Source organism: Sphaeramia orbicularis, chromosome 9 (assembly GCF_902148855.1).
Source record: "Sphaeramia orbicularis chromosome 9, fSphaOr1.1, whole genome shotgun sequence".
In the NCBI taxonomy this organism is placed as follows: Eukaryota; Metazoa; Chordata; class Actinopteri; order Kurtiformes; family Apogonidae; genus Sphaeramia; species Sphaeramia orbicularis.
In genome coordinates, this window is record NC_043965.1 from 1269743 (window position 1) to 1296099 (window position 26357).

The 26357-nt window shown below is 39.4% G+C and overlaps 2 protein-coding genes across 2 annotated transcripts; both read left to right on the plus strand.

Annotated features, from left to right (window-relative positions):
• The first annotated feature begins 6372 nt into the window (after window positions 1-6372).
• LOC115425776 (natterin-3-like) lies at window positions 6373-8722 on the plus strand. The gene is given in 3 exon segments (XM_030143531.1): window positions 6373-6491; window positions 6787-7372; window positions 7375-8722. Coding segments are annotated over 2 exon segments (963 nt in total). The 5' UTR covers window positions 6373-6491; window positions 6787-6870; the 3' UTR covers window positions 7836-8722.
• A 2791-nt stretch (window positions 8723-11513) lies between these two features.
• On the plus strand, window positions 11514-19913 carry LOC115425773 (natterin-3-like). Its single transcript, XM_030143528.1, has 2 exons — window positions 11514-11926; window positions 18145-19913. The coding sequence occupies exon 2, from the start codon at window positions 18202-18204 to the stop codon at window positions 19240-19242; it is 1041 nt and encodes a 346-aa protein (XP_029999388.1). The 5' UTR covers window positions 11514-11926; window positions 18145-18201; the 3' UTR covers window positions 19243-19913.
• The last annotated feature ends 6444 nt before the right edge of the window (window positions 19914-26357 follow it).

Genomic DNA, 26357 nt, shown 5'->3' on the forward strand with positions numbered 1-26357 from the left:
CTTGAGCAAACAGTGATTTGTTTTTTCTTTTTTTTAGTGTGGCTGTAAAAAAATGTAAACATGACCAAAAAAATAAACGTCTTGCCTCAAAATTGAAATTTCTTTAGTCACTGTCACTGCTTAATTAACCTCAGAAAGATACTTGGAGTTCAAATATACAAACTAATCCCTGTGTTTTCAGCTCGACATGCAAGTGATCATGAGTTATGGAATCACAGCAGACACGATCTACATTCAACTCCTGAAAACATGATTTACTGAGTGGAACAAACCAGTGTAGAAGAAAAACAAACAGTATACTACTGTATTTTTATGTGTAATCCACCTACAAATATATGCTTTTATTCATGCTCCAGATAAATTGAACTGTATCCTGCAAGAATTGTAGATATTTATATAAAAAAACAAACAAATAAAAAACTAACAGCAACAGTAATCCGATATTACACAATAAATCAATGAATCGTGCAGTTTAAGCCCAGCAGAAAATCTCCACCTCATAAAATTCTACTTTTTTTTATATTAAATGAGGCCGCTCTGTTATCTTTTACTTTGAGCAGTTTGTCGTTGAACCAGTCCAACGTCTCAGCGTTCAGGCAACGACTAAAGCATGAGGAAATCCACAGTAAAATACAAAGAATGTACACATGCATGTGTCTTACAACATGTAGACAAAGAGTACTGAGTACTAGTTAAAAAGTAGATTTATACTGATTAAACACAATAATAAAAGTCTACACTGAGGTGCAATCACCAGCTCACAACAGTCTTAAGAAAACTGTGTCATCTGCAAAGATTATAATAAAATTGTTCAGCTGACTGCCTCTACATTTATTATTGTATAATGGAAATAAAAGAGGACAGCACAGTGCTCCCTGAGGTACGCCTGTGCTACTGTGTTTACCCTCAGACAGAATATACCTGTGAACCATTTTCTGGATTATTTCAGCAGGTTTTTGTTAGTTTTGTGCATAATTTTTTTTTTTGTCTTCTTAATTTTATGTATTTTCTCCATTTTCTGTTCATTCTGTCATTATTTGGTTAATTTTCTTGATCATTTTGTGTAACTCCCTGTGCTACTGTATTTACCTTCAGAGAGGAACAAGAGTAAGTGTGACAAAAACTACACACAGTCTCAACTTAATATTTCAATTTCTTTTCACATTTTTGCTGCTTAATTCATCTTAATAATTAAAACACTTGGAGTCATCCTCAGGGAAAGTGTTTTTGTTTTGTTTTCATTTGATTTCTTTTAAACTAATCCCTGTGTTTTCAGCTCGACATGCATGTGAGGAACTGAAGGCGCTTTTATGTTTGGGAAAACACCGTACAAATACTTCCTCATACTGTCATCTTCAGTTCACAAAAAACGCAAAAGAAAAAAAAATAGAAAAGATGACAGGAAATGTGAATTATCTTGAGCAAACAGTGATTTGTTTTTTCTTTTTTTTAGTGTGGCTGTAAAAAAATGTAAACATGACCAAAAAAATAAACGTCTTGCCTCAAAATTGAAATTTCTTTAGTCATTGTCACTGCTTAATTAACCTCAGAAAAATACTTGGAGTTCAAATATACAAACTAATCCCTGTGTTTTCAGCTCGACATGCAAGTGATCACGAGTTATGGAATCACAGCAGACACGATCTACATTCAACTCCTGAAAACATGATTTACTGAGTGGAACAAACCAGTGTAGAAGAAAAACAAACAGTATACTACTGTATTTTTATGTGTAATCCACCTACAAATATATGCTTTTATTCATGCTCCAGATAAATTGAACTGTATCCTGCAAGAATTGTAGATATTTATATAAAAAAACAAACAAATAAAAAACTAACAGCAACAGTAATCCGATATTACACAATAAATCAATGAATCGTGCAGTTTAAGCCCAGCAGAAAATCTGCACCTCATAAAATTCTACTTTTTTTTTTATATTAAATGAGGCCGCTCTGTTATCTTTTACTTTGAGCAGTTTGTCGTTGAACCAGTCCAACGTCTCAGCGTTCAGGCAACGACTAAAGCATGAGGAAATCCACAGTAAAATACAAGGAATGTACACATGCATGTGTCTTACAACATGTAGACAAAGAGTACTGAGTACTATTTAAAAAGTAGATTTATACTGATTAAACACAATAATAAAAGTCTACACTGAGGTGCAATCACCAGCTCACAACAGTCTTAAGAAAACTGTGTCATCTGCGACATGTATAATAAAATTGTTCAGCTGACTGCCTCTACATTTATTATTGTATAATGGAAATAAAAGAGGACAGCGCAGTGCTCCCTGAGGTACGCCTGTGCTACTGTATTTACCCTCAGACAGAATATACCTGTGAACCATTTTCTGGATTATTTCAGCAGGTTTTTGTTAGTTTTTGTGCATAATTTTTTTTGTCTTCTTAATTTTATGTATTTTCTCCATTTTCTGTTCATTCTGTCATTATTTGGTTAATTTTCTTGATCATTTTGTGTAACTCCCTGTGCTACTGTATTTACCTTCAGAGAGGAACAAGAGTAAGTGTGACAAAAACTACACACAGTCTCAACTTAATATTTCAATTTCTTTTCACATTTTTGCTGCTTAATTCATCTTAATAATTAAAACACTTGGAGTCATCCTCAGGGAAAGTGTTTTTGTTTTGTTTTCATTTGATTTCTTTTAAACTAATCCCTGTGTTTTCAGCTCGACATGCATGTGAGGAACTGAAGGCGCTTTTATGTTTGGGAAAACACCGTACAAATACTTCCTCATACTGTCATCTTCAGTTCGCATTTTCATACTCTGTTAAACCACTTTACCTGCCAGGATGCAAAAAACGCAAAAGAAAAAAAATAGAAAAGATGACAAGAAATCTGAATTATCTTAAGCCAACACTGATTTGTTTTTTCTTTTTTTTTAATGCATGGCTTTAACAAATACAAACATGACCAAAAAAAAAACAATGTCTTGCCTTAAAATTGAAATTTCTTCGATCATTGTCACTGCTTAATTAACCTCAGAAAAATACTTGGAGTTCAAATATATGAACTAATCCCTGTGTTTTCAGATCAACATGCATGTGATCATGAGTTATGGAATCACAGCAGACACGATCTACATTCAACTCCTGAAACAGAACCACTAAAACTGATAAGAACGGAACAATGAAAGACTAAAATTAAGATTAGAAAACATACAAATGGTACGAAGTGCATAAAAGCTGAAGATGGACCTGAAGGAGGAACTGAAGGAGCTTTTACGTTTGGGAAAACACCGTGCAAAAACTTCCTCAAACTGTCATCTTCAGTTCGCATTCTCCATAGGCCCTTTTCCACCGCAGGAACTTTTGCGGGAACTTTGACCATTACCCTGAACTTTCAAAAGCCCCAGTGCATTTGCACTGAAAATTACCCAGGTAAATAACTTTCCCCCAGCCCCAAACTTTCCCCGAAGAAGTTCCTGGTAGCGAGGTAGTACTTTCAGATTACCAGGAACATTTAGGGGTGGGGCTGTGTGTTGCAGAACGCTGGTGGACTATACTGGCAGCATTTCCGCATTCTGTTCACCCACCGCTATTTAATTAAATCTTTATTTAATTTCCACAAGCTTTGTATTGTGATAATTCAGAAAATGGACCAAAAGAGAAGCTACAACAAGTGGACAGAGAACGAGGTCCACACACTTTTGAGCGTTTTTGCAGAGGAGGAAATTCAGATGGACTTTGAATCATCAACGTGAAACTAGCGAGGTTCGAATAAAAGCTGTCGGAGCCAAATATAAGACAGAAGCCTAAAGAAATATGAGGAAAGAAGAAGAAACTTATGCAGGATTAAAAGAAACTAAAGGAGCACAACAGTCGCAGTGGATCTGACTGTCGAACAAACCAATGGTCTGAATATGACAGAAATATTCACTGTTTAGTTCATTCCATGCTGTAACAGTAGTCAGCCGCATCAGGTGTTTAGCCAAAAGTCAGGCTAACCTAATGCTAATGCTAATGCTAACTGGTCAACAGTCTGACACTAAACCTAAATCACAGAACTGGATGGATTTGTGTTGTCACTGTGAGCTGAGCACTGATTTATTTTGTATGTTTGTGATTTCCACCTGAAATGGACCGGACGGACTCTCCTCTTTTTCTGAACCTGTGGCTCATTTGTGTCCTGGTCCAACATCTACTGCTGTTTACAACGGCCCAGGTCAGAGAGGTCACATGACACATCATAGTAGTAGGAATCTGTACTCATGTGTTCTGTTATTCATTTATGCATTTTTATTACTTTTCCTGTAGGAAAACAAAAAAGGGACCGGGACCATGGAGTTCCACACCAGCTGTCCCAGACCAGCTGGTCCAGACCCAGGTCCAGAAGCCTGAACCTGTCACACATGTTTATTTCCCTTTTAATCTCACCCATCCATCCATCCATCCATCCATCCATTATCTTCCTCTTTCTCCGGGGCCAGGTCGTGGGGGTAACAGTCTAAGCAGGGACACCCAGACTTCCCTCTCCTCAGACTCCTCCTCCAGCTCTTCCAGGGGGACCCCGAGGTGTTCCCAGGCCAGCCCAGAGACACAGTCTCTCCAGCGTGTCCTGGGTCTTCCCTCAGGTCTTCTCCCGGCAGGACATGCCTGGAACACCTCCCCAGGGAGGTGTTCCAGGAGGTATCCGAGACAGATGCCTGATCCACCTCAGCTGGTTCCTCTGGATGTGGAGGAGCAGCGGCTATACTTTGAGCTCCTCCCTGGTGACTGAGCTCCTCCCCCTATCCCTGAGGGTGGACCCAGCCACACTGCGGAGGAAACTCATTTCGACCGCTTGTATCCGGGATCTTGTCCTTTCGGTCCTGACCCAAAGCTCATGACCATAGGTGAGGGTAGGAACGTAGATTGACCGGTAAATCCAGAGCTTCTCCTCTCGGCTCAGCTCCTTCCTCACCACAACCGACCGGTACAGCGACTGCATCACTGCAGACGCTGCACCGATCCGTCTGTCAAACTGACGCTCCATCCTTCCCTCACTCGTGAACAAGACCCCAAGATACTTAAACTCCTCCACTTGGGGCAAAGACTCTCCACCAACCCGGAGAGGGCAGACCACCTTTTTCCGGTTGAGAACCATGGCCTCGGATTTGGAGGTGCTGATCCTCATCCCGCTCACTTCACACTCGGCTGCAAACCGCCCCAGGGCACGCTGAAGGTCCAGGTTCGATGAGGCCAACAGGACAACGTCATCTGCAAAAAGCAGAGATGAAATCCTGTGGTCCCCAAACCGGACCCCCTCTGGCCCCTGGCTGCGCCTAGAAATTCTGTCCATAAAAATTATGAACAGAACCGGTGACAAAGGGCAGCCCTGCCGGAGTCCAACATGCACCTGGAACAGGTCTGATTTACTGCCGGCAATGCGAACCAGGCTCCTGCTTCGGTCATACAAGGACTGGACTGCCCTTAGCAACGGGCCCCGGACCCCATACTCCTGAAGCACCCCCCACAGGATTCCATGAGGGACACGGTCGAACGCCTTCTCCAGATCCACAAAACACATGTGGACTGGTTGGGCGAACTCCCATGAACCCTCGAGCACCCGATGGAGAGTATAGAGCTGGTCCAGCGTTCCGCGACCGGGACGAAAACCGCATTGTTCCTCCTGGATCCATTTAATCTCAAGGCACTTTTTTTTTTTTTTTTTGCACCTTTTGTTTTGTTTTGTTTCAAATTTTAATAAAAAAAAAATCTAACCTAACACTGTCTGTTCTTCTACAAGACATCAAAGTATGAGTAGAGTGTAAATACTTTTATCGGTAATCTGCAGTCGAATTAAATGCAGGCATTTGAGTAAATCTGTCTGACTTTAGGTTGAACCTGGACTATATCTACAAAACAATAGAAATGGAACAGAACCATCCATCACACTGAAAGTTAGATGTGATTGAGTTTAAGGAATGAGAAGTTGAAAATACATGTTCTACCATTTTTAAATACAAATTAAGGATCTGTAATGATGGTTAACTTCATTTAAAATTTATTCCAGATGGATTAAATGATTCCACAATCAGTAAAATGTTAAACCCAACCTGTCCATTTACAGTTCTGTGTCATTTTATTGAACTAGAGGTTAGTTTGTGAATGGACATGAACTGGACTACAGTTTTTTTACTGCTCCTCATACATCATCAACCTGATTTGAATAAATGACCCTGAACTTTGGGGTGCGGTGGAAACGCAGTTACCAGGAACTCTTTTACCCAAATAACTTCCTGGGCCTTTTGGTGGGAAAGGGCCTATATCCTGTTAAACCACTTTACCTGCCAGACTTTACCTCCTGGTTTCCCCCACCCACCTGACACACCTGTCACCACCCACTTCACATGGTTAGTATATACACCATCGTTTGAACACCGTCTTTGTTTTCTCCAAAACACCCTGCCTGTTCTTGATTTTTTTGTTTTCTTGGATTACTTTTGTCTTCCTGGCCTGTTCCCACCTGCCTTCGGTCAAAAAAGGGTGAGTGGTTTGACCTTTGACCTCACTTATTTTTACATAAAGCAACTCATTTGGAGAAACTAGAATGAGAAAGATTAGAAAAACGACATCTGTGACAGATTGTGTCCATATTTAGTGTCTTTTTTTCTATGGGTCCATATATGGTGTCTTCTGTTCTATGGGTCCATATATGGTGTCTTCTGTTCTATGGGTCCATATATGGTGTCTTCTGTTCTTTGTGTCCATATCTGGTGTCTTCTGTCTTCTTCTCAGAACAGTTGACCCTAAAGCTCCACTCTTCTCTTCCATGTCTCAGGATTCTTGACATCACTCCAAAGGAGCCTTCATCAGTAAATCCATCTCTTGTGAACAAGCTTACTCCATCTCCGTGTCTCCAACCATGGCCTCAGACAAATTCCAGTTTGACCACACCAGTCTGCAATGGCAGAGCTGGACCGGCTCCATTCCAAATGGAGCAGTTTCCATCTACAATGAAGAATATAAACGCACCGAGTACGTTGCTAAATGCGGTCTTCAGCCTGGATTCTACAGCCCTTCCTTGGATCGGTACTGCCACTATCCTTGTGGATGCGAGGAGCGTCGAGCTGGATCATTTGAGATCCTGGTGAATAAAGACAACTTTGAGTTCCTGGAGTGGAAGCCTGATTCATACGGTAAAGTGCCAGAGAACGCAGTTAAGACACTTGAGGGTCACGACACATATGTTGCTAGAGGTAAATACGGCCTTGGGAAAGTCCATGCTTCACATAAAGTCTTCTATTATCCCTGGAATGGTAAAGAGTATAAGTCCAGCCACTACGAGGTCCTGACCTTCAGACGTGACACAATCAAGGAGGAAATCGTTGATGTCAAGTACAAAACCAACGGGGTACAGATAATGAAGATCCTCCGAAGATCATCGCCACGACCAGAGTTGTAAACAAAGACAGTCGTCCAACAAAGCAAACCACTGAACTGACACAGTCAATCACAGAATCCAGCACATGGAGCACAAACACTAATCTCAGCATTAGTACCAAAGCTAGCATCACTGCAGGAACCCCATCGGTTGCCTCCGCAACCGTTGAAATGGGTAGGGAGGAGTCTTTTGGCTTCAATGAAGGGCGCACTCGTACAGAATCCATCTCCAGATCAGTTAAAGTGGAACACGAAGTCCCACCAAGGCACTCATGCACTGTGAAAATGGAGGCACGAATGTTCAGCGCTGATATCCCCTTCACAGCTCAGCTCAGACGCACCTACAGGAACGGGAAAACCGCCACGACCACCATCACCGGGACCTACAAGGGTGTCCAGGTTGGAGAAGTCCTGGCTGTGGTGGACCCATGTGTTCCTCTAGAATGATCCTAATCTATGCTTTGATGATGACGAATACACGCCTTCTACAAACCACTAACACATCTAAGTCTGCCCTTCAGTTACCATTAAAGGATTCATTTTATTTAGCCTTTAGCGCCACAGACGGGGCTGGTTGGGATAAATGCAGGATAGAACAAAAAGTTAATATCCTTACGCAACGACAGCTGTTTGGCTCAGTTTTTAAAAAGACTTTGGTTTGAACTGAATGAAAACAAGCATCTTCAGTCTTTTCTTATATTAAAGCGACACGTTTTTAAGTTCAGGGAATTAAAGCGCTTTGGTTAGTCTTAGGAAAAGATGCCAATACCAATCATGGGTCATTCTTTATTGCATATTTGCAGATTTTTTTTTTTTTTTTAGCATTAGCGTCCCCATTTTGTATTCAATACTCTGAAGTTTCTACACTGAAATTGTTGTCAACATACAGTCGACATGTTATGCCTGGCTACAAAGCTGAGATTTTCCGCACTTGAGTTTCTAAGTTTATCTTACTGTAATCCTGAGCAACGTAATTAAGTAACGAATCAGCTGGAGAGTGATTGAAGCTAATGGGACTTCCTACCTGTTTGGTGTCTAGAGTTTATTACCTTTAAATGAGGTGTCACTGATTATTTTTGTTCTTGTGGTTCTTCAGATCTAAGTTTTGGGACTTGGTCAAAAGAAGAAAATTAATACAAAATAGGTGGGAAATCGAAGTATTGTTGTGTTATTTGTTTGTTTTTTGTTTGGTTTGGGGTAAACACAACCTTGAAAATATAAATATACATACAACAGAATTTGTAATTGTAAAGAAAAAAAAATCACAATGAGTCTTTAAAACACTGGATAACATCGATTAGCATGCGCTGAAAGACAGCTTTATACATACTTTACAAGGTTATTATCGTGAACGAAAACTAATGAAATGACGAAAACTAGAATTGAAAAACATTTTTGTTAACTGAAATAAATAAAAACTATAATTAAAAGAAAAAAACGATAACTAACTGAAACTGTATTGAGTGCTTACAAAACTAACTAAAACGTATAAAAATTATAGATAAAATTCCCTTCATTTTCGCCTTTGTCAATATTGGATTGATACAAAAGTGATTTATTTAGTTCTAGCAATTTTAGCTGCTGTCTCCATACGACACTTTTTGCTCCGTCACTTGTGTTCACTTGTGGTTTCCAGTCGTCTTCTGGTCCCCACTCTACCTGGAAACATGGAGACTAAAGCAGCAGAGTCCTGTCTGGGACTGATTTGAATATGACGACAGAGAAGAAGAGAAAAGAGACCACTGAACTAAAATTAATACTAAAACTAAGCATTTAGGAAAAAATGAAAACTAATAAAAACTATCAAACCTGCTCTTAAAACAAATTAAAACGAACTGAATTAGAGAAAAAAAAGTCAAAACTAAATTAAACTAAACTATAGTGAAAAATCCAAAACTATTAGAACCTTGAAACTTTACACATACCTGTTAAAATGTACAATAGCAAAAAAAAATCTAAAACAAAAACACTTATAGTTAAAGGGGGAATGTGGAGTTTATGGAGGTTTAACGATGCAGTTTAATGGACGTGTGTGGGTGAAGCATGCAGATGAACATAATTGCAGGGTTTTTGTTTTTTTTTAAATATTGTTTGAATGTATTAATGTTTGTTTGTTTTGATTTAAAAATATAGATGAAGTGAGATCAGGAAATGACGTGGGTGATGGTTTTATGAGGGAGAACAGACGGAACATGTTTGATCCTCTTCAGTCTGGTGTGGTGGTGGTTGGTTTGTTTATGGTTCAAATGGTCTGAATCATGGATCTGGGTTACATTAAGATGATGTAATAGGATGAATATTTCAAAGCATAAATGTTTTACATAATATATAATAATATATAATATATAACATAAATAACCCTTTTTCACCACAGGAACTTTCATCACTTCCATAGTTTCCACCAAAATTACCCAGAAAAAAATGACTTTCCCTCAACCACAAATTTTCCCTGTTAAAAAGTTCCTCGTAGGGGGATTGGACTTTTCAGATTCCCCAGAATTCTTGGGGGCGGGGCTGTGTGTCGAAGATCGCTGATTGGTGGAATGCTTGTTTGGCCTTAAGCTTCTTCTTACCACCACCTACTGGACTGGAGGTGTAGTGCACTGACCATGAATTCATTTAACTGGTAAATAAATTCATGGTCATAAAAGTTCTGGGAAATGTTGTTGAAAAAGGGACAAATGTGATCACGGTTCTGGGGAATGTTCACTTTTGGGAGTAAAAAGAAATGTTGAAACACACAAAAAGGAAAAAAAAACCTGACAGCTGGTCATGTGACCCATGAACCTGAGCTCCAGGTGAAATGTACTGAGTTTGAATAAAGTCCCAGTGAAGACCACCCAGTGTCTGCTTCAGCTGATCTTCTACCATCCAGCTCCTGATGCAAAGACTGGACTGATTTGAACAACATTCAGCTGAGTCGTTTCAGGGTTCATGTTTGTTCTTCTGCTCTGTTCTTTTCATTTTTTTAAATAGTGTCAGGGTTGGTATTAGTGGGTTCGCATTAGCAGGCAGCCAAAGACAGAGGGTCAGGGTTAGCATTAGCAGGTTAGCATTAGCGGGCAGCCAAAGACAGAGGGTCAGGGTTAGCATTAGCAGGTTAGCATTAGCGGGCAGCCAAAGACAGAGGGTCAGGGTTAGCATTAGCAGGTTAGCATTAGCAGGCAGCCAAAGACAGAGGGTCAGGGTTAGCATTAGCAGGTTAGCATTAGTGGGCAGCCAAAGACAGAGGGTCAGGGTTAGCATTAGCAGGTTAGCATTAGCAGGCAGCCAAAGACAGAGGGTAAGGGTTAGCATTAGCAGGTTAGCATTAGCGGGCAGCCAAAGACAGAGGGTCAGGGTTAGCATTAGCAGGTTAGCATTAGCGGGCAGCCAAAGACAGAGGGTCAGGGTTAGCATTAGTGGGTTAGCATTAGCGGGCAGCCAAAGACAGAGGGTCAGGGTTAGCATTAGTGGGTTAGCATTAGCGGGCAGCCTGGGGCAGAGTTGTCTCTCTGAACCAGTTTATTGAGTTTCCATCTGTCTCTGTAAGAGCCCTGCAGAGACCACCACAGTGTCAGAGGAGAGGAGCCCCGCCCACTCTGAAGGACCTCAGTCTCCTCAGCAGGTGGAGGTGAGTCTGGCCCCGCCCACTCTGAAGGACCTCAGTCTCCTCAGCAGGTGGAGGTGAGTCTGGCCCCGCCCACTCTGAAGGACCTCAGTCTCCTCAGCAGGTGGAGGTGAGTCTGGCCCCGCCCACTCTGAAGGACCTCAGTCTCCTCAGCAGGTGGAGGTGAGTCTGGGGGTGTCAGTCATAGTCTCCTTGGTTCTGCTGGTGTTTAGGACCAGGTGGTTCCACTCACACCAGTCCATGAAGTCTGTGATGAACCCCCCCCCCCATTCCTGTTAGTCTGGGACTGGGAGGGGGGTGGAGGTGTGTGCATCTGTAACAGGTGTTTGTGTGGGTGTGAGTGCGGGTGGGGGGGCACCTTTGGCCCGTCCAGTGGTCTACAGTTCATTGGCAGACTGTGTAAAGTTCAGGACAGTGGTAGAGGGTGGCCCAGAGGTGATGACTGGGGCCTGGGGGGGGCTGGGGGGGGCTGGGGGGGGCAGGTCTGCAGCTTAGACCCAGTTTAGACTCCGCCTCCTCTCTGGGTGCTTGACTCCAGCTGCAGCCCCTCCGTTTCCTCTGTAACTGCAGGACTCTCCAGTTTCTCTGCGTAGTCGTCCAGTCAGGCTCAGAGCTAACAGCTGATCCAAGACGGAAACAACAGAGTCCGAAAGTTCACAAAACAGGAGGAAGAGGAGAACGAAAGGTGAAAAACATGTGGTTGTGCAACTGCTAGGAAAGGAAACCACAACAGAGAGAGAGAGAGAGAGAGAGAGAGAGAGAGAGAGAGAGAGAGAGAGAGAGCTGCTGGAAGTCTTTTGGACCTTATATGGGTCGGACTCCGTCTGCTGGTGGAACATGAGACCTGAGTCCAAACAGGAAGACGTGAAACAGAAAGCAGAGAGTGGACTCCATCCAGGAGGGTCTGACTGACGTCCCAGTGGACCAGGTGAGTCTGCAGGTCCCAGTGGACCAGGTGAGTCTGCAGGTCCCAGTGGACCAGGTGAGTCTACAGGTGACAGTACTACAGTCACTTTAACCCTTTCATGCACAGTGGTCACTCCAGTGGTCACTCCAGTGGTCAGTTCTTCTCCAGCTGTTCTCTTGTATATTCATGGGTTTTGTTGGTTTAGTTCCATATCAGCCGACACAGTGGACACTTATGCACCATCCCATAATAATACACTGACATTCAGACCATTACTGTAACTTTGCTGTTCTAGATAAACCTGATCTGCACTGACATGTTTGAGTGTTAATATTTGGTAACTGTTATTAGACTGTAAATAACAGTTTTCTTAATCAAACAGTTATTTTTTTGTACATATTATCTCCGTGAAGTGAGTAAAAACTAGCATTAGAGTATGTTAAAATGTAAGAAAACATCAGATTCACTGCATTAAAAAAGTTTTTATTTCATAGGTTTTGCACCGTATATCACTTTCTGATGATGGTTTCTTACAAATTAAAAATTAAAGGCATGGTGTCCAGCTGAGTGGACATTTTTGTTGATTGAAAAACATTTCAATTGCATTGTTTTTTCATGCCTAAAGAGGAATAAAAACACTGCAGAAAAAAATCTCGACTAAGGTTCTTATAATTCATGCATGAAAGGGTTAATATCATGTGATCATCAGTTTCAGAAACTCATCCAACCTCATGACACACAGCTGAATTCCTCAGTGTGTTATTTAACTGGATAAACTGTTTTCAGTGCGTGGTTCAGTTTGGTGATTTTTTTCCAGCAACATTTTTGAACAAAGGACACAGTTTATTTACAGTAGGATTGTTGTTTTTCACTCATCACGTACTGAAGAGTGTTTAGAACAGGGCTGTAGGAGCTGGTTCTGCTACAGAGCTGCCGTGGTGTTGAACTCCTAGGACCCTCACCGTATGCCGTATGGTTTGAATGAAGAGCAAGGTTATTATCGTTAATGAAAACTAACGAAATGACGAAAACTAGAATTGTTTTCCAGGTATATGAAGGTTTGTTCACATGTATGTTGGTTTGTGTCCTTTTATTTAACAGAAGTCTAAATGTTCCACTGGTAGAACCTGTCCAGTCCATGTATTGTCATGTGCAGACTGTGTTTTGAAGTAGATCTGCACTGTAAAAAAATCTGTAATTTAACAGAATTTTCACTGTTTATTTTACAGATTTTTCCTGTATTTTTAAGATACTGGAAAATATCAATGAAATGACAAAAACAGGCTGTGATTTTACATGTCAAATGTAAAATGACATGAAAAGACCGTAACTGTTAACAACCATAAAATCTCCATTTTCTAAAAGATTTTTTTTTTTTTCCACAGAAAAATACAGTTAAAATACATTTGCAAATATATCATAACTTTACAAATGTTTCTTTTCTGTTTATGAGATTAAACTGTTAATTTAAAGTTTAATACTGTAAAAATAAACAAAAATAATAAAGCGAGATAAAATTACTGACAATAAACCGTAACAGAAGTATTTGTTCTGTCAGTTGAACCAGACTTGTTTGTTAATTGACAAATATCTTGTGTAATTACAGGAGGTTTCACAACAAAAATGTTGAATAAATGTATTTTTGTGAATGTATAACATGTATAAGCACTGATAAACTGTCCAAATACAGTTTTTATCAGTGGATTGAACAACTGAGTCTCACTGACAATTATTTATATATATATATTTGTAGGAAAGCTCGCCTACCAATATGGGGTCGTAAACAGCAAACCATGTGATCATGTGACATTTGTGCAAAACCTCAATACACTTTTTTTTCCTAATTTTTATTGTTTCTGTTCTAGATTCTGGTCCAGCGGTCAGTGTTGTCTGGTGTCAGGTTCAAATGAGAATGTGTCTCATTCATGGATTTTATCTGAGTGGACTCAGAATGTTCACTCCTCATCACTCCTCAGTCTTTAAGGTGGTTCATGCTGTTCCACATCATCTGCCTCCATTCCACAACTAATTCTCCTCCTTTGAGGATTGAAGTATGGATGAAAATGGTTGTTTTCCATGAAAACTGAGTGAACACAGTTTCCTCAGGTCCTCCAAGTGTCCCAACACGTTTCTTCACCATTCCACCTTTAATGAAAAAGGACAGATGTGCTCATTTTAGCTGTCCACCTTAAATACATGTGGATTGAAAACACTAGCAGAGGATGGTTTTTCCTGTGTCATTTTGTGACCTCAGTCTAAAATCCATGTAATCAGTGACTAAAACGTTCTTAGTTTGTTCCTAACTTCTTTCAGTCCAGCTGTGGTGGACCTAGAACTTCTGATGTGGATCATCAGTGACACCTGTAAAGGCTCCAGCTCCTCTGGTGGACACAGAACATGTGGACCAGGGAACACTTCCACACCTTGGAATCACACAGTTCTGTGTTCAGTTTGAACTTCTTCTATCTGTAAGCCTGTGGAGATTTAGAACATGAGAACAATCTGTCTCGGGTTCCTTCCACAGTCAACACTGTTCCACACAGAAGAGGAGTGAGAACTGTAAATATCCCAGATCAGACAGGTGACATTTACAAACTCTGTTTTCTACAACTGAGGAACAGTGGACACAGAAGCAGCTGATTCTAGAGGGACGATGTGTAAATGATAAACTGATAAACCGAGGCATAATATTGTTAAAATTGCACTTGTTTTTCTTAAGACAATTCAAATTGTTCATGTTATTCGGATTTTTAAGGAAACTTTGTAGATGTAAACCTGATCATAATAGAATTTTACTTTTTTCACTGTTATTATTTCACTGGTCCGGCCCACTGCAGATCGAACTGGGCTGAATGTGGAACTGAACTAACATGAGTCTGACAGCCCTGGCCCAGGCCCTGGGACCAACCCAGTATATTTTGGTCCCAGTAGGTCAAAGTTCAAGGTCACAGCAAGGTCACAACATCTACAATCTGTCATCACTGAGCAATTTTACAAAATTCATAAAAAATTCAAAATGACTCCGATTAGCCTCCAGTTGGATCCACCCGTAGCTTAGAACAATCTCTTGTATCTGGAACTAAATTGTCCACATCCACTGTGGAATGTGGACTCTGTGGACATTTACATTGAACACATTTAAAATTAGAACTCAACAAATACTGATGTGAATTGAATCTAATTGGACAGACACATGACTGGGACCAGATTCAGCTGTTTCTGCTGTATGGAACAACCTGGAAACTGTTGGATTTAAACACAAATAGTCGATCCACACATGCACAGCGTTCAGGGTGCTGGGCGGAGGTGTGAGTTCTGAACACTGGTTTAGTTTCAGCGTCTGAGCAGCAGAAATAGAAACAGGAAGTGGTGACACCCTGGATTATTTATCCATTCAGTGGCTCCACAGGGGGAAGGAAGTCCAAGTCCAAGTGAAAATCAAACCCATCACATGGACAGAGAAAGCCAAGGCCGATAAGTGGAGTTCATGTTCAGGTCATGATCAGCGTCTGATGGTCTGCCCTGAGGTTTAACCCATTAAAGCCCAGTGGTACTGTTATGGCAAACTTTTCTGTAGATTTCACCTGTCTAAAATGATTTATCACCATTTATTATATTATCCTCTGTATTTTTTCAATGAAATCATGTATTTTCCTGTATTTAATTCACTGATCATGCAGACCACAGGTGTCAAACATGCGGCCCGTGGGCCAAAACCGGCCCTCCAAAGGTTCTAATTCGGCCCGCAGCGTGAATTTATGGAGTGCAAAAATTCCACTGAAGATATGAACAGTCAGAGGTGTTGAACTGGTTTGAGCTCAATGTGATCGAAAGTCAAATAACAGCCTTTTAACTCTTACAATAAAATGTGAACAAGCTGAAAATTAAGTACAATTTGAACAATATTCTGTCTGTTACTAAATGTTTTGTGGATTTGTAGATCCAAATTTTAAGTTGTGTTCATAAGTTGTAGGGATGTGACGTTCATGAACGAATCAAATCTTTTGAACGGCTCTTTGAAATGAACGGTGGGTACCGAGTCTTTGTAAAGAGCCGTAATTTTTTTTGAGGAGGGAGTGTCCGATCGCCTGTCAATTTAGCGTCACTGGGAAGGAGTTGGGCAGGAGGAGAATGTTGTGTTTTGTGCATTTTTTCTGTATGTTTACACACATACTGTTCTTGTTCTGAGAATGTCACTACAGTTCAGGTATTTCAGTAATTGCAATGATTAATCACTGTTGTGTTTTGTGCATTTTTTTCTGTATGTTTGCACACATTTATTGTTCTTGTTTTGAGGGGAATAAAATGTTATTTCATAAGAAAATACAGATTAGTCCACATAATGTACTGTGATGTTTTTGGTCCAATTCCAGCATTTGCCTAATGTCACTTCTCATGTCATGTATTTAGCCCACACATTTGAACCTATTTTAGCCTATTTAGTCATTAAAACATTGGTGTTTCAAAATAATGCCAAAAACATAAAAGAGTCAGTCTTCTGAACGGCTCTTTTCAGTGACTGAACGGCTCCCTTCAAAGAGCCAAAAGTCCCATCACTAATAAGTTGACACATAATATTGTAGACATTCTTGTTTTAGTTCCACATTCCAAACTTCAAAATTTCAACAATATTATGTTTGTGTAATATTGTGTGTAATAATGCACATGTACAAGTGATAAGATGAGGTGTAATATTGTTCAAATTTACCTTATTTTTCCTAAGAAATTAAATTTTTTTCTGGTTATTCACATCTTTTTTGTGAAAAGATAGTTTGTAAATGCAAATATTTTCATAATTTGTTTTTTATTGCTAAAATGAAGAGAAAAGCTTTGACTTGTCATTATTTATAGGTTTTTATGCTATTATTGTAATGGTTCGACCCGCTTGAGATGGAATTGGGCTGAATGTGGAACCTGAACTAAAATGAGTTTGACTGCCCTGGTGTAGACGTTCACAGAAGCTCAGATTAAAGTTGAGTTTTATATTAGAAACAGAGAAAACTGATGAAAAAGTGACTGTTTCAGCAAAGGTATCAATAACTGAACGGAAAAACAAGTGTGTCCATCCACTGTCATTGATCCAACTCCATGGGTTTTACTGGGGAATCAATGCTGGAGAAAATGACAGTGTTACCATGGTAACTACAGAGCTTCTGAACATCCATCTACACTTTATTTATTTATGTCTGTATGTATGTATGTATGTATGTATGTCTGTATGTATGTATGTATGTATGTATGTATGTATGTATGTATGTATGTATGTATGTATGTTTGTATGTATGTATGTATGTATGTATGTATGTATGTATGTTTGTATGTATGTATGTATGTATGTATGTCTGTATGTCTGTATGTATGTATGTATGTATGTATGTATGTATGTATGTATGTATGTATGTTGTATGTTTGTATGTATGTATGTATGTATGTATGTATGTATGTTTGTATGTATGTATGTATGTATGTATGTATGTATGTTTGTTTGTATGTTTGTATGTATGTATGTATGTTTGTATGTATGTATGTATGTCTGTATGTCTGTATGTCTGTATGTATGTATGTATGTATGTATGTATGTATGTATGTATGTATGTATGTATGTATGTTTGTATGTATGTATGTATGTATGTATGTATGTATGTATGTATGTATGTTTGTATGTATGTATGTCTGTATGTATGTATGTATGTATGTTTGTATGTTTGTATGTATGTATGTATGTTTGTATGTATGTATGTATGTATGTATGTATGTATGTTTGTTTGTTTGTTTGTTTGCTTATCAACCTTTAATGCACCATTACTTATATTTTGTTGGCTGATATTTGTTTTGATTTCACTGTCTACATGTTTGAAATAAAGATTTCAATCAATCAATCAATTAATCAAAGACACCAAAAACTGAACTAAAGGTTAAAGTCACTATTTAGTTTGACCTTTGACCCCATGACAAGGAGCAGCAAAAACATTTCAAAACGTCTGACATGAGTAGAATTAAACTGCATTACTGTGGTCATTTTTGCACATTTTATTGATTGTTTGATTCATTTTGTGATTAATTTGTTCGTTTTTGTTCAATTTGTAGATTATTTTGTTTGTTGCTTTTATTTCCCGCATCATTTTTACTCATTTTGTTGATTATTTTGTTCTTTTTTGTTGTTGTTTTTCCTGTTCATTTTTGCTTAATTTGGCTTCATCTAAAAATTGTGCTTTTTTTGTCTCTTTTTTTTTGTACAGTGACCCAGATCTAGAGGACGGGCTTTCTTTAAAGAACTCCAGTCATCGAATCTACAAATGGATCTCCTAATTGTTCCTGTTTTGCTTTTAGCTCTCTTGAGCTCCGCCTCAGTCAGACCAGCCATGGCCTCAGATTATATCCAGTTTCATCGCACCAGTCTGCAGTGGCAGACCTGGACCGGCACTATTCCCAACGGGGCAGTGGCAGCATACATTGAAAATCAGAATCGCTACGAATACGTGGCCAAATACGAACATGAGATTGGTTTCTACTGCCCTACCTTGGATCACTACTGTCACTACGCCGCTGGAGGACGTGAGCATCGTAGGAGTTCGTTTGAGATCCTGGTGAACAAAGACAACTTCGAGCTCCTGGAGTGGAAGCCGGGTTCGTACGGTTCGGTGCCAGAGAACGCAGTCAAGAGCGTCCCAGACTTAGACATATACGTCGCCAAGACCAGATTTGGTCTTGGAAAAGTGCACGCTAGACACGAAGCCTTTTTTCATCCCTACGACGGTAGTGAGCATTGGCACAAGCACTACGACATCCTAACCTTCAGCCGTGACATAATTAAAGAGGAAATCCATGATCTCATCTACCATACTAACGGGGTACACGTCCTCAAGAATCCTCCAGAGATCCTCGCCACAACCAGAGTCTCAAACAACAACGTTACACCAGCAAAACAAACTTCTCAACTGTCAAACACTGTAGAAGAACAGGAATCGTGGAGCACAAGCTCTACTCTAACCGTTGGTTTCTCCCTTAGCGTCACTGCCAGAATCCCATTATTTGCCTCTACAACGATTGGTTTTTCTGAAGAGAGATCTTTCACAGTTACAGAAGGGTCGACTAAGAAGAAATCGACCACCCACGCTGTTTCTATTGAGCACGAGGTTCCACCACACCACTCCTGCTCGGTGCAAATGGTGGCGTACAAGTACAGCGCCAACATCCCCTTCACAGGCCGCCTCCAACGCACCTACAGACAAGGACAAAAGGGCTGGACCTCCATCACCGGGACCTACAAGGGCGTCCAGGTTGCAGAAGTCCAGGCTGTCGTGGACGGCTGTACGCCTCTTTCCAGGGATCTATAAATCAAACTGTGATGAGTGAATAGAAGGCATATATAATATCCATCTGCTTATGCTTGATATGTACCAGAAAAAATGTTGCCAAATCAAGTCTCTCGATGTAATTTGTCGTTGAAGGATCCAGTATTTTTAGGTGCTTCCATGCATCTTTGGGTTTGTCATTAATCATCATACCTCAGGAACAGTTTAACAGCTCAGGTGACAGGAAGTGGGTGTGGTGGACAGCAGATATACACAATCCAGGACTTCACCACAAGACCTTTTTCAGATGTAGGCCAGTCTGGGGTTCGTTTCTGCACTAGCTCGTTAAATTGTTAAGCCCAGTACAAGGCAAAATGTGTCCATTTAATGCATTTTGCGCTATCCTGTTTCTGGGCTCGCTCTTTGTTCGTTAACAACAAACACAACGCAAAATGCATTTGCGCGTTAGCTCGTTAGCCCAATGCAACGCAAAACACGTTATCTTGTTTCTGGGCTAGTTGGTTATAAGTGTGCACTCGCCCAGTTCCTCGTTCCAGGGCTGATTTTAGCGCAGATCTCAGAGGTCTGCATTAGAATGAGTATTCATATTCAATACATATAATATATATGTATTCTTGTAGCTTCATTTCACTTTGTTTCTGTCATGTATTTCCTTTGAAATATTATTTACATTTGAAAAAGAAGATTTTTAAGACAAGTTTGACAATATCTTTAATGATATCAGATTTTTCCCATGGACATTTTGCACCAATAAAAGCAAATTTACTGAGTGAGGACTGAGCCGCTCACTGAATTTTATTCACTTTTTTTTTTTTTTTTTTTTTTTTTTAAATTTTGCTTCCCCACCCTGTATATATATATATATATATATATATATATATATATATATATATATATATATATATATATATATATATTTTTTATTATTGGTGATAGTTAACAAGACAATGTGGACAGAAAAACAACAACACATAAACAAAAGGAAACTCAAACAAATAAACAAACAAAAAACAACAACAATGACAGAGTATTGACAAACAACGTCATATTACAATGAAAAAGATCAGAAATGTAAATAGCAATATGATAATAATAATGTTAACATGATGATAATGATAACAATAAAAATATTACTTTCTAATCCAAAAAAAAGGAAAAAGGCAAGGGGGGGGTGGGGCTTGGTTGAAGAGAGAAAGAGGGGAGGGGAGAGAAAGGGGGAGAAAGAAGAGTAGGTGGGAATGAAGGGGAACAGGGATCCTGGTTTGTCTGTATATGGAGGTAGAGAGAGAGAATGAAGTTAATGTGGATGATGTCAATTAAAAAATGTTTGTTATGGGTTGGATGTGGTCTGATATGTGGTCCTGTACGTGGCTGTGGTTTTGGTTACTGCTTTGGTACGAGTTCTGGGTGGACTTTAGATAATTTGTGAAGGGGTTCCATGTTTCCTCAAAGGCTGATATACTGTTTGTTTTGTAGGCTGTTATTTTTTCTATTGATATGTGTTCTGAGAGTAAATTTGTCCAGTGGGTGATATGGCAGGAGTGTTTTGATTTCCAGTTTTGAAAAATGATTTTCTTGGCGATGGTCAGAGAAATTAGTAATGGGTTATTGTGTTTAGTTGGAATTGTAATGTGTGTCAAGTCCCCCAGCAAACAGAGCGTTGGGGATGCTGGGATTCTGCAGCCCAAGATACACGAGAGTGTTTCTGTGACTGTTATCCAAAATGAAAGAACTGGCTGGCAAGACCAGGTGGCGTGAAGATAATCATCTGTGTGACCCAGGGTGCACTGTGAGCAGATATCTGTGCTAATCAGCCCCATTTTAAACATTTTCCCCTGAGTGATGTGTATTCTGTGAATGGTTTTATATTGTATGAGTTGTAAATTTGTATTGGTGGTCATGGAAAAGATGTTTTTATTGATTTGTATCCAGAAATCAAGGTTGGGAGGTAAAGCCAAGTCCTTTTCCCATTTGGTGGTTGGGAGTGTTATGGAGGTTTCTGACAATGAAAAAAGTTTATACATTTTTGAAATTATTTTTTTGGGGGTTGTAATTTTAAAGATTTCTTCACTTAAATAAGAAGACTGTAATATGTTGTTAGATGTGTTGATTTTAGATTTAATGATGGATTTTAATTGTTGGTATTGGAGGAATTGGTCTCTTCCAACCCCGTACTTCTGGATAAGTGTATTAAATGATATGAACTGGTTATTTTCAAATAAGTGGTGGAGGTGAGTGATGCCTTTGTGTTGCCATGATGGAAAGTAAACAGGGGTGTTGTACAGCTGGAAGTCTGGGTTGTGCCACATTGGGCTGAGCCTACATGGTGCCAGTGATGATTTAGTGATTTCGTGGGCTTTCCACCAGGCTGTCAGAGTTGAGGAGACTGTGATGTTGTTGTAGTAGTCCTGTTTCTTGATTGACTGTGGTAGAAATGGGAGGTCTGAGAGTGAGGTAGTTTTACAATGATTCTGTTCTATCTGTAACCATGGTGGACTGGACTGATCTGTATGGATCCATTTGAGTAAATATTGTAATTGATTTGACAGGAAGTAATACAGAAAGTTTGGTGCTTCAAGGCCGCCCTGTGGTTTTGAGTTCTGTAATGTTGAAAGTGAGATCCTTGATTTTTTATTTTTCCAGTAGAACTGAGTTGTTAAAGAGTTTAATGTTTGAAACCAGTTGTCTGTGGGAGTAATGGGGAGTAATGAAAATAGGTAATTAATTTGTGGGAGGGTTTTCATTTTAACAGTTGCAATGCGTCCAGTGAGAGTAAGTGGTAACTTGGTCCATCGTTTAAAATCATCTTCTATGGTTTTCAGCAGAGGGGTGTAGTTGAGGTTAAACAACTGTGACAGCCTGGAGGAATATTAATGCCTAAATACTTAATATTACCAATGTGGAGTGGGAGTGAGGGATCTTGGGCTGCAGAATCCCAGGCATCCCCAGTCAGAGGTAGAATAGTGGATTTGTTCCACTTTATTTTATAGTGTGAGATTTTAGAGAAATTGTTGATTATTTTGAATGTTTCTTGTAATGATGTGCAAGGGTTTTGTAGATGTAATAATAAATCGTCCGCATATAAGCTAAGTTTATGTTCTGAATTTGTGTATTGTATTCCTTTGATTTTCTCCTTCTGTCGTATGGCTATGGCGAGTGGTTCGATGAAAATTGCAAATAAAGATGGAGAGAGTGGACGTCCTTGCCTGGTGCCCTGGTGGAGTGTGAAGCTTGGTGAGGTGATCCCGTTTGTGCTAACTGTGGCCCTGGGTGAAGTGTCCAGTGTTTTTATCCAGTGGATGAATGAGTGTCCAAAACCAAACCTATGGAGGGTGGAGAATAAAAAGGTCAAGTTTACTTTATCAAAGGCTTTTTCTGCGTCCAGTGATACAATAATGGTTTTGTTGTGTTTTTGCTGTGATGTGTTGATCAAATTAAAAAGTCTGCGAATGTTGTCTGAGGCATGCCTATTTTTAATGAAGCCTGTCTGGTCGGGATGGATTATGACTGGAGTGACTGTTTCCATTCTAGTTGCTAATGTTTTTGTGATAATTTTGAGATCTGTATTGATTAGTGAGAGAGGACGATAGCTGGAGGGGTGTGTTGGGTCCTTATTGGGTTTTAACAGTAACATTATTATAGCAGTGTTCATGTGGGGGGGTATAATGGAGGTAGTTTTTATTTCTGTAGTTACTCTGAAGAGTAGTGGTGATAATATGTTCCAGAAATGTTTGTAGAATTCTGCAGGAAATCCATCTGGTCCAGGTGATTTATTGTTCGGCATTTTGAGCAAAGCTTTATGTAGTTCTTCGAGGCTGAGTGGTGAGTCTAAAAAGTGGGCTAAATCAGATGGTATTGTTGGTAGGTTGAGATTATTTAAAAATGTGTCTATTTCTGTTTGACTGGGTTTGTTATTTGAAGAGTAGAGGTTGCTGTAAAATTTGTGAAATATATTATTGATTTCTTGTGGGTTATGTGTGACTGTACCTGTAGAATTTAGTATAGCCGGGATTATTGCTTTTTCTTTTTTGTGTTGTAATAGATTAGCCAGATATTTACTTGATTTATTACTGTACTGAAAGTTTTCATATTTGAGTTGTTGAATGATGAATTGTGTTTTCTTGTGTATGATGCTTTCCAATTGAGTTTTAAGTTGAGCTAGTTCATTTTGTTTTGCTTCACAGGGATTGCTGGTTAGTTGGTGTGTAAGGTGTTTGATTTTTGTTTCTAAACTAGTTTCTAGTTCCTGTTGCTGTCGTTTCTTATATGATGAATATGAAATGATTATTCCTCTAATGACTGTCTTTCCTGTTTCCCATAAAAGTGATGGTGAGATCTCTGGAGAGTCATTCATCTTTAGAAAGGATGTCCACTCTCTCTGGATTAATGTGGTAAATTCTGGATCCTCTAAAAGTGACGTATTGAATCGCCACCTTGTGGGGGACTTGATGTGTGTTTGAGTTTTTATTGATAAGAAGACTGGAGCGTGATCACTGATTATGATGGGATGGATTGTGTTTTCTTGGATATGCTGGGTAATTGAGTTACTTACAAGAAATAAGTCGATTCTAGATGAAGACTGATGGTGGGAGGAAAAATATGAATATTGCCTAGCTGATGGGTTTTTCATTCTCCAACTATCGCCAAGTCCAAGTTCCTTCATGTATTGTTTGATTATTTCCGTTGAGTGCCAGTGTCTTGTGTTACCTGGTGTGCTAGAGCGGTCAGTTGTGGGATCAATGACGGTGTTGAAATCTCCGGCTATGATGATGTTTGCTGAATTATATAGTAAGGAGAAAAAGTTATGGAAAAAGGATGGGTCATCATTGTTAGGGCCGTAAATGTTTGCAAATGTGAATGTTGTATGATTAATAGATGCATTAACAATGATAAATCTTCCTTGTGGGTCAATGATGGATGAGTTATGGATGAATGGGATATTTTTATTGACTAGGATAGAAACACCTCTTTGTTTTGTGTTTAGCGTGGATGAGAATATTTTATCGAATTATTTGAGTTTAATATATTGTAGTTCTGAGTTTGTAAGGTGGGTTTCTTGTATAAAACATATATCAGCCTTTAATTTTATGAGATGATTGATGATTTGGATTCTTTTAGTTTGTGTACAGAAGCCACGTACATTCCACGTAACCAGATTAAGTGTCTGCATTATTATGTGTTTGGTATATCTTGTCTTGAATAAGATGTAGAGAAGAAGTCAATAGGGAGGGGGAAGGGAGGGGGGCTGGTTGCTATAACTGCCACAAATTTTCGGTACATTAAACATAGATGACTAAACACATAACTAGACATAACGGTGAGTAATGACATCAACATAACATGTAAGCAACACAAACACACATAAGAAGAGAGAGAATAAATAGAAGAGAGAGAGAGAGAGAGAGAGAGAGAGAGAGAAACAACAGTGAGGTAGATGTATAAGTCCTCTATAGGGCAAGCAGGCGGTTACTCTTTTTTTTTTTTTTTTTTTCCTAGGAGCGAAGTCGGGGATGAGTCTTACAGTTCGAAATGCAGGGTTGTTACAGTTATATGTATGAGTCTATTGCAAATTGTTCAGAAGAGCCATGGCGTGATTTTGGAGTTGCGAAATAATTGTCCGTCGATATAAAGTTTGTCCACTATGATCGATGCGCGTTTGTTGTTTCGTCTGTTTTCTTTGAGGATGGGATACAGTGCTTTGCGACGTTCGTTTATTTCATGTGGATATTGTTCGTTGAGTCCAAATGATGTTCCTTTGAGTTCCTTTCCTCTGCTTCTGACCAGTTCTTTTTGTTTGAAGTGTTCGAATTTTGCGATGATGGGTCGGGGTCCTTTGGATGATGGTTTACCTAAGCGGTGTACTCTGTGAAACGTAATGTTTTGAACAGTGTCGGGGGGGATTTTGAGTTGAGTTGTAATGAAGGTTTTGATGAGGCTTTCGGGGTTGTCGGGGGTTTGCTCGGAGATACCAGAAAAGATGAGGTTGTCACGCATGGAGCGGGTCTGTAAATCCAACATAGTTTCTTTCAGAGTCTTGTTTTCTTTGGAGATGGCGTGTATTTGTTCGTCGAGTGTTTTGACTGTTGTTTGTAAGTCCTCGTTTGATTTTTGTAGAGTAACGATGCTGTGGTGGGCGAACTCCAGGCTATTGCGTATATCTTTAATCTCTTCGTGTAGTGACACTAATAAATCCAGTTTTTTGTTTATGCTTGCAAGGACACTGACCTCAGTTTTATTCACTATTGATTTATGGATAAATATAGATTAGTTCAGGACAAAGTGTGTGTGGCTTTGAGAGATGAACAAATGAATGAATGAATTGTTAAACATATCGTATTAAATGGTCGTTGAATGTGACTTTGAATTTTACACTGTCAGGTGAATATCATACATCATGCATCATGAACCAAAATGGAGGAGAGGAAAAGTAACATTAGTTTTCTGCTTAATCTTTACATTACAAAGCTGTTTTGCTTGAAGAGTCTTTTTATTTTTGCAAGTCTTCAGTTATATTCTGAGTTATATTTTCCAACTGTATCTTGTATTTTTATTTTAAGAGGTACTGAACAGTCAGGTTTGATTTGTGTGTGTGTGTGTGTGCTTTTGATTGAACTCACACCTGCCTGCGATGAACTCAGAGCAGAGGTCAGATTCTACCTAAAAGATAGATTTTTACAGCTTTAGAAAGTAGTTGTGGTAAAGAGAGCGTAGAGCAGAAAAAACAGAATATGAACTAGGGGATTTTTGTGGTCCAGACATGCTAGCCGAACAGTGCAGGTGTTAAGCAAAAGCTGTGCACATGCAAAAGCATGTGCTTTTCTTAGAATTAGCTTATGGAGTGACTGACATGTTCTATGATTAACCAATAATAAGCCTACGACGAATTACGTCATTGAATAATGGGAGTCTCCAACAGTCACTAAAGACTAGAAAAAGTAATGAAGGAAACTCCTTAAGTGTGCTCCTTTTTCCTTGTTTTTGACAAGTGTGTGTTTTATAGAGAAACTAGTGGTAAACTGCCTTCTCTGATAATTCACAAGTTTTGATTTTTGTAAACTTTTGCTGTTTTTAATAAACCAGATTCTGGACTAACTTTTTTTAAAACTCAACCCTTCTCTTGGTGAATTTTTCTTCAT

What these genes read in the sequence shown, in the direction of transcription:
- LOC115425773 (XM_030143528.1), top strand. Translation starts at nt 18,202, where the DNA reads ATGGATCTCCTAATTGTTCCTGTTTTGCTTTTAGCTCTCTTGAGCTCC.